The sequence below is a fragment of the Balaenoptera borealis genome, assembly GCF_965194805.1.
Source record: "Balaenoptera borealis genome assembly, chromosome: 9".
Taxonomy (NCBI): Eukaryota; Metazoa; Chordata; class Mammalia; order Artiodactyla; family Balaenopteridae; genus Balaenoptera; species Balaenoptera borealis.
Window position 1 is genome coordinate 61,430,874 of NC_138873.1, and position 19,249 is coordinate 61,450,122.

Consider the following 19,249-nt stretch of genomic DNA (forward strand, 5'->3'; position numbering starts at 1 on the left):
CTCGTGGGAAGGTGGGAGGATTATTTTCAGTTGAAATGCAGCAGTGAGTTTTGAAATGGTTACTGTCATCGAATATTCATCTAGCGGCTCTAGCTACAGGCAGACTTTTAAAGTCAGTAATTGAAAACCACACTCAGAAGCATAAATAACACTTACACAAATTGCTATGCAAAGGCTAGAATGGAGATCAATTAGCATAGCTCAAAGAAATGAGGGAATAGAATAGTAATAGAAATATTATCTCAGCTAAGTAAGCTTTAGGATAGTCTTTGAAAAATCCTTCCTAAAAGGATGACATTTTTATATATTTTACAAACACAAAGCCCTTACTATGTTCCATGAATTATTCTTAGTGATATACAATTATCAATTCATTTAATCTTCATAACAACGTTATGAGGCAGGTACTAATATCTCCATTTCACAGCTAAGAAACCTGATGGTCCAAGATTAGGCATTTTGAGAACCTATTACCATGAACATAATAATGTAATTTGTCCTCCTGTTTAAAATATAAAAGAAACAGAGACTTCCCTGGCGGCCCAGCAGTTAAGACTCTACACTTCCAATGCAGGGGGCACGGATTCGATCCCTGGTCAGGGAACTAAGATCCCACATGGCGCGTGGCCAAAAAAATTTAAAACATGAAAAATAAAAAATAAATAAAAGAAACAAACAAAACCTGAAACAAAATCAAAAAATGATAATCTGTAAAGAAGATCTCAAAAATCTATGCTGGGGGGGAAAAAATCACAAAGTCCATATTAATTCTATATTTAGATTGTGCATAGTTAATCTCAAAATCAAAGTTACCTTTGAAAAATAATACACATAATATAACATGAGATACTGATAGGAAATGTTTGAAATCATGCTTCAAAAACATTTATCTTTGCACTGACTAAGATAAGTTTGGGGAGAGAAAATAGATCTTACTTATACATTTATTTAAAACTCTCATAACTTTTCTCCCTTTTAATATCACCTTACATGCTACATAAATGTATTTTGAAATTTCATTTGTAGTGGATCAGAAGAATACATTAAAATAATTGCCTTATAATGTTTCCTTACTCATTTTCCAAATATAGAGCCACAATTCATGTCCTTATTATTAAGACTGAATCAGTATTTGCATTTCAGATATCTATAGACAGCGAATAAATCTTGCCAGGGAAAGAACAGCTGTAAACTGAAATTTGGCAAAGAATAAAGGGCTCAGCTCTGAAACAATTGTGATGCTGCACAATTTCACAGGATCATTCAGTTGGGCTTGAAATATTCAAGCTTAAAGAAAACAGCATGCTAAATATTTAAGGCAACACTTGGCACAAGATTCCAAATATTTTGGAACCAATATGTTAGGACTCCTTAAAAGCAGAAACAAATACTCCAACATTTGGCATGGAATAAAGGCTTATTAATCAACAGGTCATTATTGTATTCTGAAACTTCCCACTCAACTCTCAGATGTAAATCTGCAAAACACCTCAACCCTGTAAGTGTTAAGGCACAAGTGGTCACAGAACACAGCTGGAAAGCCATAGGTCCATGTGATAAAGCCAATAATTATAAACCAGGGAGGAGGTGATTCAAAGACTATCATGAACCATGTCTAAATTAGAATGGGAAGCAGACACATCCTTGCATATGGCTCCCTTGGCATCAAAATTATACAAATTAGCAATCTAAACCTCCCACCTTAGAGCAATGTCCCTCCATTATTTGGGAAACGAAGAAGAAAGGAAAAGTATATTCCTAAAACTTCCTAAATTACCAAGAAAACAAACAAACAAAAAACCCCATAAAACAGGAGTCACATTTCCCGAGGGTATACAGATTTGTGTGCCATCCTAATATTGGGAAAGGTCTTCCATGGAAGCAATATTGCCACCTCAAAATTCACAAGTGGGTGCAAGAGGGTGACCTGGCTTCCTCAAGGCAACCCCAATACCCTTTCCTCTGTGGAATTCCTTAGAACTGCACTGTCCAATATAATAGCCACTAGCTACATGTGGCTATTGTGAACTTAAAATGTGTGTAGTCCAAATTGAGATGTGCTGTAAGTGGAAAATGTACGCTGGATGTCAAGGGCGTAGTGTGAAATAAAAGAATGCAAAAACATCCCATTAATACTCTTCTATTGATTACATGTTGAAATGATAATATTTGGGGTATACTGGGTTAAATAAAATATATTGTTAAAATTCCTTTTACCTGTTTCTTTTTACTTTTTAAAAACTGTGTCTCCTTGAAAAGTTTAGATTATATATATACTTCGCACTATGGTTCTACGGGACAGTCTAAAAGTTCCCTGGGGATGTGTCCCTCATTTCTTTCCATCTGAACTCTAGAAGGGCTTCAGGTACCCCATCAGGTTGCCAATGAGCCTGGTTGTTCCTGAATCTCACAGGACCCAGCTTCTGCCAGGTACAACATGGGAAGCCCCAGACTCCTTGAGCAAGAAATTGCTTTTTAGTGATGCCACAGAGCAACCATCTGATTGGCCAAATGTCAGCATCCAGTAACAGGGAGATAAATAAATGAGGTCTCAAGGACAGGACTATTCATGACTTCAAATCTTTAATTTTCATTCTGGAATTGATGGTAAAAACTAAAAAATCAAATGCACAGCATGATGTTCATAACATGGTAGAGCTCACTCACAGTGAAGCACTGTGTTAGTGCAAATCACTATTCCAAGTTCATAGTGAAGATTTTTGATCACAGAAATCTCTCAGATTCTCATTTTTTATAGCATAAATTTTGACTGAGTTCAGTCAGTTTTCAAGACATGAATTCCAAAACAGCTGTCTAGTTTTTAAACATCTGTATTTCAAATTTAAAAATTCAAGTCAATTTCTATATCAATGTTTACTTAGTATTTAGATATACAAAATATATTCAGGTAGTTTTCAAGTAAGGTCACCAATAAGGTATTATATACTGATATATCAAAAACAGTCAAGTAGCATAGAGATCCTCATTGCTTAAATAGATTACTTTACACAAAAAAGAAAAGGACTGGGCAAAAAACCTGATAGTACTAGGATTATGCATGATTATCTCAGTTCAGTCTATTGATAAACTGTGCCCTAATCACTTCAATTCCACAGTCAAAATATTTTAATACAAATTAAATACATTAATATTGAAACAATCTTATTTATTTAAGCAGACAGGCTGTGAAAAAAAACCCAGCATGGAAGTTAATTTTATTTTTTATAGAACACTTTGTAATTTGTAAATACCTTAAAATTAATGCTAGCAATTAATAACAATGGTCAAAATAATAAGCAAAGAAAATACGATATGCTTAGCGAATGACCAAGAAATAGTGAAGACTATGCAAGTTAATTACAAATGGATACTTAAGGAAAGGAACTTAAATATAAATGGATAGTCTTGTTGCATTCCTTCCTTCCTTCATTCACTCAAACATTTATTCATCCTGTGCCAGGTATTGGACCAGACACTGGAGATAAAATGGTAAACAAACCAAACTCTGTAGCAGCCCTCACAGAACCCTCAGTTTAGCGAGGTAGTTACACTTTAATAAAATAATCTGGCCTCCCTGAAGAAGTAATGCTGGAGCTGCAGGCTGAAGGATGAGAACAAGTTATCATGGTAAAAAGGGGACAGCAAAGTTTTCCAGGCAGGGGAACAGCAAATGCTCTGATCCTGTGGCAGTGGGGGGCATGGACCTAATACACAGTCCACAGAAATGTTCAGGGCTGAGATCCTGAGGACAAGCGCCGCGCATGGTACAGGATCTGGAGCTCAGAAAGAGGTCTTGGCTAGAGGTGTAAAACTCATGTGGATAGAGAGAATAACCGAAGCACAGCTGTGTCTCCAGAATACAGCTGAGAAACAACCAATAGTCAAAGGCTGCTGAGAAGAAAGATAGGATTCAAAACATAGAAGCGGGGCTGGGCTCAGCTGTGGGAAAGGACTGCCTTTTGAGTAGCAGGAGGGAGGGAATATTAAAACTTTGGGCATTTTTTGGCGTGTTGAATCTAAAGATTCAGTGGAACCAGTCTCCACTGGACAACGAAGACATGGAAACACAGTATTTGGGTTCATCTGGGTTGGGATTTTGTCAGGCAAATGGATCAAAAATGCAGAGAGCAAGGGAAATTAAGGATTTAAAAGACATGATTCTAAAATGGATAAGAACGGAAATGAGCGAAGGAAAGTGTTGATGGATTGGTAGAAAGTGGCCGGGCCAATTGCTTTACAATGTTGTGCTAGTTTCTACCATACAGTGAAGTGAATCAGCTATACGTATACATATATCCCTCCTTTTTTGGATTTCCTTCCCATTTAGGTCACCACAGAGCACTGAGTAGAGTTCCCTGTGCTATACAGTAGGTTCTCATTAGTTATTTATTTTATACACAGTATCAATAGTGTATATATATATATCAATCTCAATCTCCCAATTATAAAGCAACTACACTCCAATAAAAATTAATTTAAAAAATAAACAATAAGACCCTACTGTATAGCATGGTGAACTCGACTCAATACTCTGTAATAACCTTTGTGGGAAAAGAATCTGAAAAAGAATGAATATACATATATATATATGTATAACTGAATCACTTTGCTGTACACCTGAAACTAACACAGTATTTTAAATCAACTATACTCCAAAAAAATTTAATAAAAAGAAAAGAAAAGAAAGAAAGTGGCCGGGCCAGTAATGAGACATTGCCATGAGGTCAAAGTACAACCACTGTGGAGGTAAGTAAATCAGGAAGCTAGAAGGAGAGGAGGTCCTGCTAAGAATAAAGTGGCTGATGCAGTAGTTTCAGAAATAGAGCAACTACTGGGGATGCATGATCCATGGCGTGACCATGAGAGTAGGTGGTTCAGTGAGGAAGGTCATAAGCAGGTTGAAGTCGGGCAGATCCTCCAGGCAAACACTGAGGGCACTGGGAAGTTGTAAAGGGTCTGTGGTGAGAAGGAAGACTGTCAGCCAGATGCCAAATGCTCAGTGAATGCGGGGAGATGACCCTGCGAACAGTGGAGAGGAAGAAGGGATGGAGAGAGCTGAAGAGCACCACCTTCAGAAGAGCCCATCTTTGCTGTCGTCATCTTCTCAAACAACCGGTATGAGGAGTAATGATCTAGAAGCAAAACTATGTCACAGGGTGACAACAATCTCTCTACCCATCCCTAAAATACATGAGATTTGAGGAAATAAGGCCACCACTTGAGAAGGCTACAAAGAAGTGGTGCCTCAGAAGAAGACAGGTCTCAGTGAAAGCAGGAGGTGCTTGGAGTTTTTCAGGGTGAGGAAGATGACACAGCACAGCACATGTATGCTCCTGGTGCAACAGTTCCACGTGGCACGGGGGAAGTTTGAAAAGTGCGCAAGGAGGTGTCTGTGTCCCAGCAGAGAAGGAAAGTCCATCGCAGAGATGATGGTGCTATGGAGGACAGATGGCGGTGGGATCAGAGTTGATCAGTGAAAGCAGAGATGGCAGATCTCAAGTAAAAAATCATTTGGAGAAGAATGCACGTGGATCCTATTAGCCAGGATCCTATTAGCCTATTAGCTATACTGGCTGGATGCCAGATCCAGAGCAGGATTTCCCCACCTCAGTGAAACTGACATTCTGACATTTTTTGCTATGGGAATTACCCTGTACATTATTAAGATGTTTAGCAGGATCCCTGGCCTCTACCCACTAGATGCCAATAGCACCCCCTATCCTGGTGACAATCAAAAATGATGCCAGATATTACACAATGTACCCTGAGGGCAAAATATCCCCCACTGAGAGTCACCCATCTAGAGCAACACTCACTTGGGGAGCACAGAGGCACTATACTGGCTGTAGCAATGCCTCCATTTCTGAACACATTTTTGGAACTAGTCACCTCTAATAGCTTCAGAGTCATGGAAGAAAGCTGGTCTCATTACTTCATAGACATACTCAATTCTTAGTATTTAAAAAGAAGGCATTTCCCAGGCTTCTCACCTCTCTCATTCTTTGCTTTGAAGATCCTTTTGACGGTTTCCTCGGAGGATGATGAAGACTTGCCTCCACTGAGAATATTCAAAGGAATGCCCTGCATTTTCTTATTGACTGCCCCCTCAGTTCTGGGAATGTGCCAGGCTACTTCCTGCCTGAGGGCATTTCCCCATGTCTTTCCCACCCTTCAAATCTCAGGTCATAGAGCACTTCTTCAGGAAGGTACTACCTCATTCTATCAATCTTTCAAAGCACTTTTCACAATTATATTTGTGCTGTTACTGGTGTGATTTGTTTAATATCTGTTTCCCCCATAGAATATATATTTCATGAGAGCAGGAACCTTATTTGTTTTATTCACTGCTGGATCCTCTGTACCAATAAATATCTGTTAAATAAGTACTAAAGTAAAACCTTCTGAGTATTTTAAGAATACATATTATACACCCTAAAGTGATTGCTTTAAAGGGGACAATAATCATATATATGTATAGTTTTCTGATTACTTTTTAAATTATATACCTTTAGAGAAGTCTACTTTTTGTTTGAGGGAGGTTAGTGTCCTAAATAAGAAAAAGATAAAAAGTAGTATCAAAGAATCCTTAAACATATGTAGGTTTGGCCAGTAACTATATCTCAGTGGTTAGCCCTTGTTCTACCATACTAAACTCACACACACTCTCAGATTGGTTTGCTTAATTCTTCAAATACACACTGAGCCCCCTCCCTGTGCTTGGTCCTAGAATGTGCGGTGTGAGGATTTCAAGTCACACATGTCTCGCTACGCAAGCAAAGACGTATCCTACAGGACCAACCTGAGGAAGCGTTCAGACGGCATTCTCCAGCTGGGTTCCTCAGGGTCTCAGCCTCAGAAGTTTGCAAAGGAGTCGGCAAGCATTCCAGCTGAATAAAAAAAAACAAGAAAGAAAAGCACAGTGAGCTAAATGCAAAAAAGCACACTCTGGGCCTTAATGATGCTAATGCTTTAGAATGCTAAGGAGGCACCTTGGAGAGTTTTATCATCCAGATATAACAATCTGACTGAAAGCTCTTATAATAGGCAATGGTTTGGAATGTTTCTAATTTTTCAAGTTTTTTCACCTTACTGGAACTTCAGGGACTAAGAAGTCAAAATGTATTTGAGAACCAAAAATAGCTAAAGTAAGAGTTACAGTAAAAATTAAAACATCAGACAGCCAAAAGGAAAAATTAAGATTTGATAAAATACTGCCACGATTTATGTCAGAGAATGTTTTGCCTATGTTCTCTTCTAGGAGTTTTACTGTGTCATGTCTTATATTTAAGTCTTTAAGCCATTTTGAGTTTATTTTTGTGTGTGGTGTGAGGGAGTGTTCTAACTTCATTGATTTACATGTGGCTGTCCAGCTTTCCCAACAGCAGTTACTGTAGAAATAAAAACAAAAATAAACAAATGGGACCTAATCAAACAAGCTTTTGCACAGCAAAGGAAACCATAAATAAAACAAAAAGACAACCTGCAGACTGGGAGAAAATATTTGCAAACAATGTGACCAACAAGGGCTTAACTTCCAAAATACACAAACAGCTCATGCAGCTCAATATCAAAAAAACAAACAACCTAATCAAAAAATGAGAAGAAGACCTCAATAGACCTTTCTCCAAAGAAGACATACAGATGGCCAACAGGCACATGAAAAGATGCTTGACATTGCTAATTATTAGAGAAATGCAAATCAAAACTACAATGAGGTATCTATCACCTCACACTGGATAGAACAGCCATCATCAAAAAGTCTACAAATAATAAATGCTAGAGAGGGTGTGGAGAAAAGGGTACCCTTCTATACTGTTGATGGGAATGTAAATTGGTGCAGCCACTATAGAAAACAGCATGGAGGTTCCTGAAAAAACTAAAAATAGAGCTACCATTTGATCCAGCAATCCCACTCCTGGGCATATATCCAGAAAAGAGAAAAACTCTAATTCGAAAAGATACATGCACCCCAATGTTCATAACAGCATTATTTACAGTAGCCAAGACATGAAAGCAACCTAAGTGTCCATCAACAGAGGAATGGATAAAGAAGATGCAGTATATATATACAATGGAATATTTCTCAGCCATAAAAAAGAATGAAATGTTGCCATTTGCAGCAACATGGATGGACCTAGAGATTATCATACTAAGTGAAGTAAGTCAGACAGAGGAAGACAAATATTCTATGATATCACTTATATGTGGAATCTAAAAAAATAATACAAATGAACTTATTTACAAAACAGATTCACACTACTATTGATATATATAAAATACATAAACAACAAGGATTTACTGTATAGCACAGGGAACGTATATTCAATATCTTGTAATAACCTATAATGGAAAAGAATCTGAAAAAGAATATAAACATTATCTATCTATATCTATCTATCTATCTATATATATATATATATATAAAACATTGAATCACTTTGCTGTATACCTGAAACTATCACAATATTATAAATCAACTATATTTCAATTTTAAAATACTGATAAAATAAAGTTACAGAGGCTAAACCACAAATACTAGTTGACTTGTCCTTTAGTGAAGTTAAGTTAAAATCAACTACGTCTTGGGCATCTACAGAAAGACGATTTTCTATTCAAGGAGTGAATTTCTGAAAAATAGATAGAAAAATAACATATAGAAAGGATGAAAATTATAAGGAAATGGAAAACAGATTTTTACAGGAGCTTTAGGATTAGCATAATTGGAAATACGTAATTGGATGAAGTTGTCAGGCTTGAAATCACTCCTTGGCTATATATTCATTCAATCTCACACTCCGCACCCCAGCCTTTGTTTTCAATCACTGTTGTAACTCTAAACAGAGAAGTAAATTATTTGAAAAGTCTGGGACGTGCTCCATGACTATGCTTTACAACTCTCATTAGAGGGTCTAGCTCCCATTTTCCAACACACCCAAGCAGCAAAATTAATTCCAATTTGGATAAACAGGCTTAAACAGGCTCTCTTCTAAGTTTCATTTTGAAAAGCAATACAGTGTAAAAACACTTATGAAAGGAATGTGTAAAGCTGTGGCTATTTCTGCTGATTTGTATAAAAGAGAGATCTATGATTTCCAATCTAACTAATATATAGTATTTGTTACACTGTATCCAAACCCTCATACTATAGTAATTCACATAGATATATCATAATTTGCTGAGAATTCCACTGTTACCGAATAGATTGTTTCAAACATTTTTCATACATTTATACTTATTTCTTGCTTCCTTTTTTTAATTACTGAAAATAGTATATCTATACTTTCATTTATTTCTAATTTAAGTTTTGACAAATCTAAAAATGAGCATCATTTTCAATTGATCCATTACAACTGAGCAGTAAAAAGGATCAGAATAATTCCAGGCACGTTGTTTCATTAGCTAAGAGACTTTCTTAGCAACCTACCACTGCTACAGATTCCTTTCAGAAACTAGGTTATAAATTCCAGGCTCTTACTGCCTAACACAAACACTAACAGAGATGGACACTTGAGCATTAAGATGGCATAAGAATATTTATTATTACAGAGAGGTGAAAAAAAACCTTAATCTTTCGGAAAGTCTAATATTTTTAAATGCTCCCAATAACTAGGTGAATGTAGAATAAGAATCCTAAAAGTTAAAATAATCCAAAATTAAAGGACACTTTTACCTTGATATTTTTCAGACATTCCAAACATGACAATTAAAAATCTTAAGATAAATTCCCTTATTGTTTGGAGATCAACTCACTAAATTAGCTCTCCTCAGAAACTATCTAATTATAATCTGCTCCATTCTACAATGTTTAGTGAAATGAACACCATTTTAAAGGTGAGTTAAAATGAGTTAAAGGATGACTCAACCCCTGAATATTACTGTTATTTATTATTTACTATTTTTACTACATATTATTTACAACTTACTACATATATTTTATATAAATTGTATCACTGGATTATAACTTTCTTTTTGTATAAATAACACTTGTTTTTACATTTTGTTTATTAATTCTATTTTACATTTTAAGTTTCCCTTACATGAAGCACGTCTTTTGGCCAGCCAGACCTCTTTATCCTCTTGTCTCCTTGCACTTTTTCCTGTGCCTGGGATGTGGGTTCCTTCTCAGCTCAAGGCTCTTACCTTTTCCCACGAGCCCAAGGAAATCCAGGCCAGCCTCCTGCCTTTCCCCTCCTTGGAATCCAGAAATGGATTCAGCGCTGAGCCAACTTGGTGGGGCCATAGGAAGCAGAACAGTGGGGAAAAAAGGCTAGAGTCGCTCTCCAAGCATGTAGCTCTTAGGGCTGCTCACACCGCATTAGAGATATAATGACATTTAGCACAAGCCCTAAGGGTAGTGCTATGTGGGGCTGGGAGCATATGAGGTGGCTCTTTTTCTACGAATTGAGAGTGATCACCTTCAAGGTTCCTTTGTGACCATCTACAATTTTCTGAGCCTGTTGTTACCATGGAATCAAATCATCATATGATGAATTATAATTCATCTCAGCCCCCCACACCCATGGCCCTAAAACTATCAAGGCAACACATTCCTTTCCACCAAATTAGCCTTTGTGATCAGCTGTGCAAAGAGCATGCAACTCTGATCTGTCTGCTTCCACTTAGGGCACAATGCTCCTCCCAGCCTTGCCTCACTAAAAGGACCAGCACTCCTGAGGTCTCAGATCTGCTCCCTTGGCCCACCTGTTCCCTAACCAGGGTCCACACGTGTCCCCTCAAGTCCTGGGCATCCATCATTCAGCCCAAGATCAAATGAAATCCCTGAGGACTAACCTTCACCATCAATGTTGCACAATTAGGGCAGAACTCGATATAGCTTGGTCAAAAATACCTCCAAAATTGTGGAGATTTTTTTTTCACTGATTCATGAGATAAATCTTTCTTGAAGAATTACTTTATGCAAGACCTGGAGCTGGGTGCCTAGGATACAGTAATTAATACATGAGTTTTTCCTTTCACAGGGCTTGTAGTGGGCCACAGTGGACAGCAAGGAGTGGCTTGAGAGTATTTCAGCCTTCACAATCATCATTCATCTCTCTCAAAGCAACCCCAGGTAAGCATGCAGCCCAGAGCACAGCGTGCCCTGCTACGCAAACTCAGCCTCAAGACCAGCTCCTAGCCCTCCCCTTCTAAACAAAAGGCTGCCCTTCAGTCCCATCCTGGCCCACTGCCAGTGCCTGTATAATTCATTCTTTAATCATAATTGTGATAAGTGCAAGGGGCTCTAAGCACAGCTTCCTCATCTTAGAAATAGTAATACCCACCTCATAGAGTTGTTGTGAGGATTAAACAAATTGGAATTCTCAGAAGGTGCCTGTCACACAGTGTTAGTTGTTATTATTGTTGTTGTTCTAGTACTATTTATGATTTATTATCGTTTTACATAGCAGGAAACTTGGCCCATCCTGTGTGACCAGAAAAGGGGCTTCCTTGAGGATGTGACATCTGAGCTGATCTCTGAAAGATAATTATCAACTGGGTAAGGGGTGGGGAAAGGGATTCTGGGAGGCATCCTGGGCAGAGCCAACAGCCTGGGCAAAGGTCCTAAAGCAGAAAGAAGCAGGGCCTATCAGAGGCCAGAGGGCAGATCACACAAGCAGTGTTAAGAGTACTGCTTGGTCATTATCCTAAAACCAGTGGGACTCCACTGAAGGTTTTAAAGCAAGAGACTTGCACGATGCGATCTGCATTTAGAAAGATCACTCTGGTCGTAGTTTGGAAGTTATTGGAAAGGTAGAATTCCCAAAGGAACAAAAGGCAACCTTGGACTTCCCTGGTGGCGCAGTGCTTAAGAATCCACTTGCCAATGCAGGGGACACAGGTTCAAGCCCTGGTCCTGGAAGATCCCACATGCCACGGAGCAACTAAGCCCGTGCGCCACAACTACTGAGCCTGTGCTCCAGAACCCACGAGCCACAACTACTGAAGCCTGCGTGCCTAGAGCCCGTGCTCCGCAACAAGAGAAGTCACCGCAGTGAGAAGCCCGCGCACCACAACAAAGAGTAGCCCCCGCTCACCGCAACTAGAGAAGGCCCGTGCGCAGCAACAAAGACCCAATGCAGCCAAAAATAAATAAATATTTAAATAAAAAAAAAAGGCAACCTTGTACTCTTTGGCCCATTGTACAAGGGTAATCACCAGGTCACACGATCAACCTCTCCGCAACAGCAAAACCTCTCTGGCTTTTTGTCTGAGGGATGGCATCTACTTTCCCTCATCAGACATTTATCCTGACCAACCGTGCCAAGTACTTTTCTCCTGGGCCTTGTACCTGGCTGGCACTAACTCACTGGTTGACTGAAATTAAATCCCCTGTTCAAATGGGCTCAACTCTCCCTTTCAGGGCTTGGTAAGTTTAGTGCTGGCGTCTAAGGAGAAACCTTAAGGTGGGGAGAAGGAGAGACCAAGTGTCAGATTTACCTGGCTTACTCGACCCTGGCCAGTGTCCTCACATGCATGAACTTGGTACTGTGAAAGAGTGACCACCTGTTCTTGTACCTGCCCAGCCTCCCACAAGGTTCTGTTGGTATCGAGCACCTCCCACCACCCAGCCTTAGCTGATGGGTCTAAGAGTCCGGGTGGAACCCAAGCTGAGCCAATCAGAGCCCTTCTCTGGGATTTGGAATTAGAACCACCAGTCTCCAGATCAGTTGTGCGGCTCACTTGCAAGTAGAAAACAATACAGGAACCGACAGAGATGGCTCCTTTTATACTAATCCTATCGTAATTAAAATTTTTATATTTTGTTCATCATCTTTGAAATATTACATTAAAATATTATTTATCTTGATCATCTAATTTTCTGATGCCCTCTTAAATCTTGCACCTCACTCCAGTCTCAACTCTGTCTTCTGCCATGTGCATTAGGAAACCAAGAAAACAATTCTGCAGGAAAAGAAACAGCAAAAGAAGCAAGTGTACAGAGAAAAAGTTAGAGGCAAGAGATGGAAAGAGAGGACATTCTCGATTTTCCATGCATTCTTGCCTCTGGGAGTACATGAAACAACCTAGATATTTATAACAAATTCCTTGTTTTATTTAGGCTAACTCAACTGAGGGTTAAAAGATTCCCAAGAAATTCAATTAGGGTCCTACCTAAGATTTTGTTTGTGAAGAAACGGGGGTGGGTGGGCAGCTCTGCTGCTTTAAAAACACACAGAGATGCACATATTCGCTTATTATGAGCTTATCTGAAAACCTAACCACCGTTTAAACTTTAAATCTTGCTTCTATGAGAAAATGCACTCCAAGAACTCCCCCGAAAATGAGGGTTTAGAAAACTAATGTTCACATTTCGATGACATTTAATGCTGTTTCCCCTACATTCTTTAAAAGGCCAAGCTCCTGGAGACTCAATTTTAACTGCTTTTTTACACAAATTCATTAAGAAGAGGCAAAATAAAAGGTTTATGCCTGTGGCTTAGTGGTCAACCACCAAATATACAAAATATTATTTTGGTAAACAGAGAATTTACTGACTTCACTAAATATCATCCAAAGGCAAGAAATATATTTATTAAAATAGTTAAGAAAACATATGTTAAAATTTTAAGTATCTTTTGATCAGCTTTTTAGCTCAGCTTAATGAACTCGGGAAGGGAGTAGGGGATTTTCCTCTGCAGCATAACTACTACAAAAGAACAAGGTAGGTAGAATTCTTTCTATTTATCAGAGTAGAGTTTGGCTGTGGTACTTCTCAAAAGATGTAATGTCCCCCAGAAGACTAGTAACACAAATATCAGTCTTTGTGGTTAAAAATACAACCAAATAAATTCGGCTTCCAAACATAAAATAAAACAAATATTTTATGAAATGGAGCCATGTTCACATATCAACTTGGTGACATGATAGGTGGCCCACCCTGAGCCACCCACGCTGGGCTAGTTACTTACCTTTTTCAAGTCTTTTTTGTTTCATTCTCTAAATATACAGATAATAGCACCTCATCACAGAGCTGTACGATACATGGAGCATACCTAGCTCAAAGACTGATACATCACAGGCTCTCAGTAAACATCAATGTGTCTCCTTTTATTATACGTACAAATATGAATCACATAGTGATTTGCTTAGGTGATAGGTATGTAGGTGAATTTTTACTTTTGTTTCATTTTTTTTGCTAATGTAGTTCACATGCTAAGTACTAATTTTTTTTTTAATGCCAAAATCATCAGCAACCCTCCCAGGACTGTTCTCAGTGCAATGATTCAGGCCCCTACTCTAAGCCCTCCAGCGGAAGCTTGCACTCACCTCAGGAAACACATCAAACATTTCTCAAAACTACAGCAATTCTTTCACATAGTTGAAATTATTCACTGGCCTCACACTGAGGAAATGCTTGTTAGTGGAATTCCCTCTTTCACTGGTGAGTTTCTTTTCAAACATAACCTGTTTGGTATGTACGACTGATGAGGTTTAACCTTTATAGTTTTTATTTTTATTAAGATGCTTCAAGCTTGTCAGAGCTTCACCTAGACAAATTTTTGAAGTGAACATTAAAAATATAAAAATATATTTTTTCTTTTTTCAAAGAAAAATATATCGTATTAAGCCGTAATAGTATGAAAGGGAAAAGAAAAAGTGTCTCATAGGTCAAACTTGATTACATGCAAAGAAAGACCAGATAGACTAACGCAGGTTAACATGATCAACAAACATAAAATACTAAAAAATTAATTATTGGACGTATACTAATAGATGAGAAACTGGTTAATTCTTGCTATTCTCATATATTTGTTTAATAACGTTTCAGTATTACACTCCCTTTAAAAATACTTGATGATTTTTAAAAATATTAGTTATTCATGATCTCAGCAATTCATAGTAATTAAGGGGAAATAGCACCACGTTTTAAGCAGCGTTTTAAGCAGACAAAAGTAAAATGCAAGAGATATAGAGGTGGTCTGCAGGACAAAAGCCCAGAGATTTTTAAAAAATGAATTACAGGGATAAGTCTTGACCATGAAAAACTACTTACATTAAATGATTCAATATACTTAAGGCTTGTTGATCCCAAACAACAAATTATATAAAATTAATATATCTTGAAAGGAAATGTTGCTTCTAAGCATAAAAGAATTAGAACACATGCAATAGGCCCAATCATTATTTATTTATGTATTACATATGGTGATAATTTATCTTTAATTCTGATTATTTCATAAATTGGTGTATTTTTAACACCAGTAAATTAGTATATTTTAACACCGGTACATCATCATGTGGTGTGTAATAAATGATATTAGTTATCCCTTTAGTCTGAAAGGCAAATATTCAAGGGTACCCCATGGCATACTTCCCTGTACGGAACATCATTCCTAAAGGTTAACAAGGATGCTTGCCCTTTCAGAGTGAAAACATCTAAGCTCTCCCTCCAAATAAAAAAGACGTGAGATGACTTTACTCTAACAGGAAAGGTCCAATGTGTAACTAAAGCACAGTTTACTACCTGAACAGAAGTTTAGGTCTAAAGAACACAACTGTCCCCTTCTTACAAAACCCTATAACCCTTTTAATATATAAGAAAAAAGACATAATCATTCAGAACATATTCCTGAGATCATAACGTTAAAGCCTCTCTAGTAAACAGCTGCTATTCTATTTTAAGTTAAAATTTTAAATTATAACTAATAACCACTTTACCTACTACCATGAGCCATGTTTTCCTTTGAATGCTATTATACTAAGAGGTACTTCACATGCATGATCTCATTTAATCCTCACAATAACCTGATGTAGAAGATATTATTATTTTCATTTTATTGATAAAGAACCTAGGGATAAGTAATTCACAAAAGGCACAGGACTAGGAATTGGTAGTGTCAGGGATCAAAACTGTTTCACTCCAAGGCTTGTACTCTTAATTATTCTGCTCTAATCCCAAATTTTATAATAAATCATAAAACTACTACTTTTGAAGACATACTAAAATCAAAATATATGGATTATGTGAAAATTACACAAGAAATATAGCAACTTCTTCTTAGCAATATAAGCCACAAATAGGTATATAATGATACCTATTTCTTATAATTCTATGAGAGGGGAAAAAAATCAGGAGGCAAAAGGTTAAATATCTTTCTGCAGCTGGATTTCACCAAAGGTCACCAGGACACACAGCCAGTATAAACTGGCCCAGCACAATAATCCCAGATAAACAGGCGTTTATAATAGGGAGAGAGCAAACTCTTTTTAAATTATGGAACACATGGAATCATCAACTGTTTTGAAGAGGGTGATATGAAACCACACGTCTCATAGTTAGGAAAGGAGAGCCAATATCCATGGAATCCATGAAAGCTCATGCAGCAGAGCTTCGAGGTCTTCTATACTATTCTATTTAACACTTTACATACTTGAAAGCACCTAGTATAGTGCTTGGTACACAGTGGTGCTCAATAAACATGAGTTTGACTCTCCTTCCTTGTCTCCTAGATAAAAAGACAGAGGGCACACTGTGCAAACGTATACATAAGAGCATAGCTGGAAGAGAAACTGAACGGGTTGGGTGACAGTCAGCCTCAGGTAGAATCTGACAAGATGAGGTTAACAGGGCCCAAGAAATGCTTCTGTATTTCATTAAAAAAACAATTATCAAAATGGAGGAAGTGTAGCTTAACAGTCACATGAGGTTTTTTAAAAACCCTAAGAATTTGCACGACTATGAATAGTTGTTCTATTTTCAATAAATAAAGTATTTATATGTCAACAAGAGAAAGATGAATGACTCCACAGGAAATAATGGACAAAAAGCATAAATAGGTAAATCACCAAACTAGAGATATAAAGGAACAGTAAACATAAAAATGCTCACTCTGGTTAGTAATAAAAATGCAAACCATTCCAACCGTTAACAGCCAATTCCTTCTAATCACATTGGCAAAGAATGATGATGGCCAATGGGAGCAAGGAAAATGACACTCATATATGCAGGCAGGTATGTAAATTAGTACAGTCATTTCAGAAGGCAATTTGTAAATGTATCAAAGGCCTCAAAATGGGCAAACCCTTTGATCTAGAAATTCCACATCTAAAAATCTACCCTATGGAAATAATCAGAGAAGTGTACAAAAGTATATGTACAAGGGGGTTCACTGGAGTGTTGTTTATATGAGCAAAACATAGAAGCAATCTGCATGTTCAGGATGAATTAAATAGCGTATATCTTTCAATGAAGAACCAAGCAGTAATTCAAAATGACTCTGGAGAAATATACTTATTAACAAAACAAATACATATTTTAAGAGAGAAGTAATAAATCAATACGTATTGTATTATGTAAAACCACTTTTGTAAAAATCGTATTTTAGGTGTCAATAATTATTATCACCATGTGAAAGTTTTTTTAAATTTTGGTTACCTGTGTTTTCTAATGTTTCTACGATAAACTTGTACATTGTATGTGTGTAATTAAAAACAAGGGTAACAAGAAAAGGAAGTTTCGATTTGTGTCCTAAATCCAGCACTTACCAACCACGTAACTTGAGGCAAGTCAGTAAATTCCAAGCCTCAGTTTTTTCCTAAAGTTGGCATAATGATAAACTATACCTCTCATGGCCAGTGTAAGAATAAAACTAAAAGCAAAGGCACTCTGAAATTATAAAGTACTTGATAAACATTGGTTGTTATTACCAGTTGACAGAAAGTCCAATAAAAGACAACCCTACCAAGAAGCTGGGAAAATAAAAACTGACTCTCGGATGACGTTAAGAGAAATGTGACGGAATGCTAGTCCTCCTGCACCTGCACAGGTCATCCTGTGTGTGGCCGTGCAGCTGCTCCTCTGTCATGTTAAAGAGGAGGGCTGGCGAAGATGAAGATGATAGGACAACCTCTACCAAGCACTTGCTAAGTGTCTGGCATAGGAATTGCTTTCCATACCTCATTTAATCCATTGCATACTTTACTATCCTTTTTTATGGAGTAAAATATTAAAGCATAAAGAGGTCAATAATTTGTTAAAAGCCACACAACCAGTTAGTGGTGAAACCAAGCTTGGAACCAGGCTTAGCAGACTAACTCCAGAGTCCACATGTTCAGCACACTTAACACTAATGAAGGGAACATATTCCAGGCTGCAGTCACATCCTCAAGTGCTGAAAACATCAGCACCAAGAGCCACAGGCACCTAGTACCAGGGCCAGAGAAGCAAGGAAAAATCAACTTTCTCTGACTCAGTACAATGTTTCCAATAATCTAAGATGCCCAATGACCAAACAAGTAACTATGCAAAGTAATATCTCCCTCACTGGAAGTCAAAAATGGGACCATAACACATTCAAGGTTGTTCTGAAGGGACCTCAAATGGCCCTAGGCCTGCACGACCCATAGAAGCCAACAGCTGGGGATCAGTACCTGCAACCACCACTAGCTGGTGTCCCCCTCTGAGGTCCCCGCTATGGGCTGAACCGGGTCCCCCCCAAATTTACATGTTCAAGTCCTAACCCTCAGTCCCTTAGAATGTGACTATACTTGGAAACAGGGCCTTTAAAGCAGTAATTAAGGTAAAATGAGGTTATATGGGTGATCTCTAACCCGATATGACTGATGTCGTTATAAGAAGAGGAGATAGGACACATGCAGACAAAGAGGAAAGACCATGTGAGGACACAGCAAGAAGGTAGCCATCTATAAGACAAGGAGGGAGGCTTCAGAAGAAACTAACCCTGCCTACACCTTGATCTCAGACTTCTAACTTCCAGAACCAAGAAAAAATAAATTTCTAAGTCACCCAGTCTGTGGGGCTTTGTTATGGCAGCCCCTGCAAACTATACAGCCCCCAGGGGAGGGCATAGCCCAACAGGAGCAGGTCCTTGCCCTGGCTGCCCTCTGGCTATCACTCTGCTCCATGATTGAAATCAGTCTTTTCTAGCCACAGCTGACATGGCCTGCCAGTCTCCTCCAAGCTTCTGAGGCTCACAGGCTGTTCCAGGCCCGCTGACCACCCTACCTCCAGGTTTGGGATAACTGGTGCCTTGCTCAAAGCTGGATCACAGGTGACTCTAAGAAATGTCAGCCTCGGAGGACCCACGGGGCCTAGACAACTGCCTCTCCACCACCGCTCCCTTGAGCATCTGGCTCCTGGCTTTCACATATCCAATCAGGGCTCACTTTTGCTAAATCTCACCACTCTGAGAGGAAACTTCCTAGGGATATAGTTTGTTTGTTTTACAGGAGCGCTCTCCTTCCCAGGTTGCATAAGTGCTGCAGGGGCCCAAGCAGAGAGGGATGA

General features: G+C 38.3%; 1 protein-coding gene across 7 annotated transcripts in view; it reads right to left on the bottom strand.

Moving 5' to 3' along the window:
- Positions 1–19,249, bottom strand: part of KLHL32 (kelch like family member 32) — a 230,974-nt gene that overhangs the window by 180,091 nt on the left and 31,634 nt on the right. For all 7 annotated transcript variants that reach the window (XR_014248432.1, XM_082405247.1, XM_082405246.1 and 4 more), the window contains exon 2: positions 6,800–6,887. Coding sequence is in view for 6 of the 7 variants with exons in the window: in XM_082405247.1 (XP_082261373.1) it covers positions 6,800–6,822 (23 nt within the window). In the remaining variant the exon portion in view is untranslated. The remainder of the gene's footprint in view (positions 1–6,799; positions 6,888–19,249) is intronic.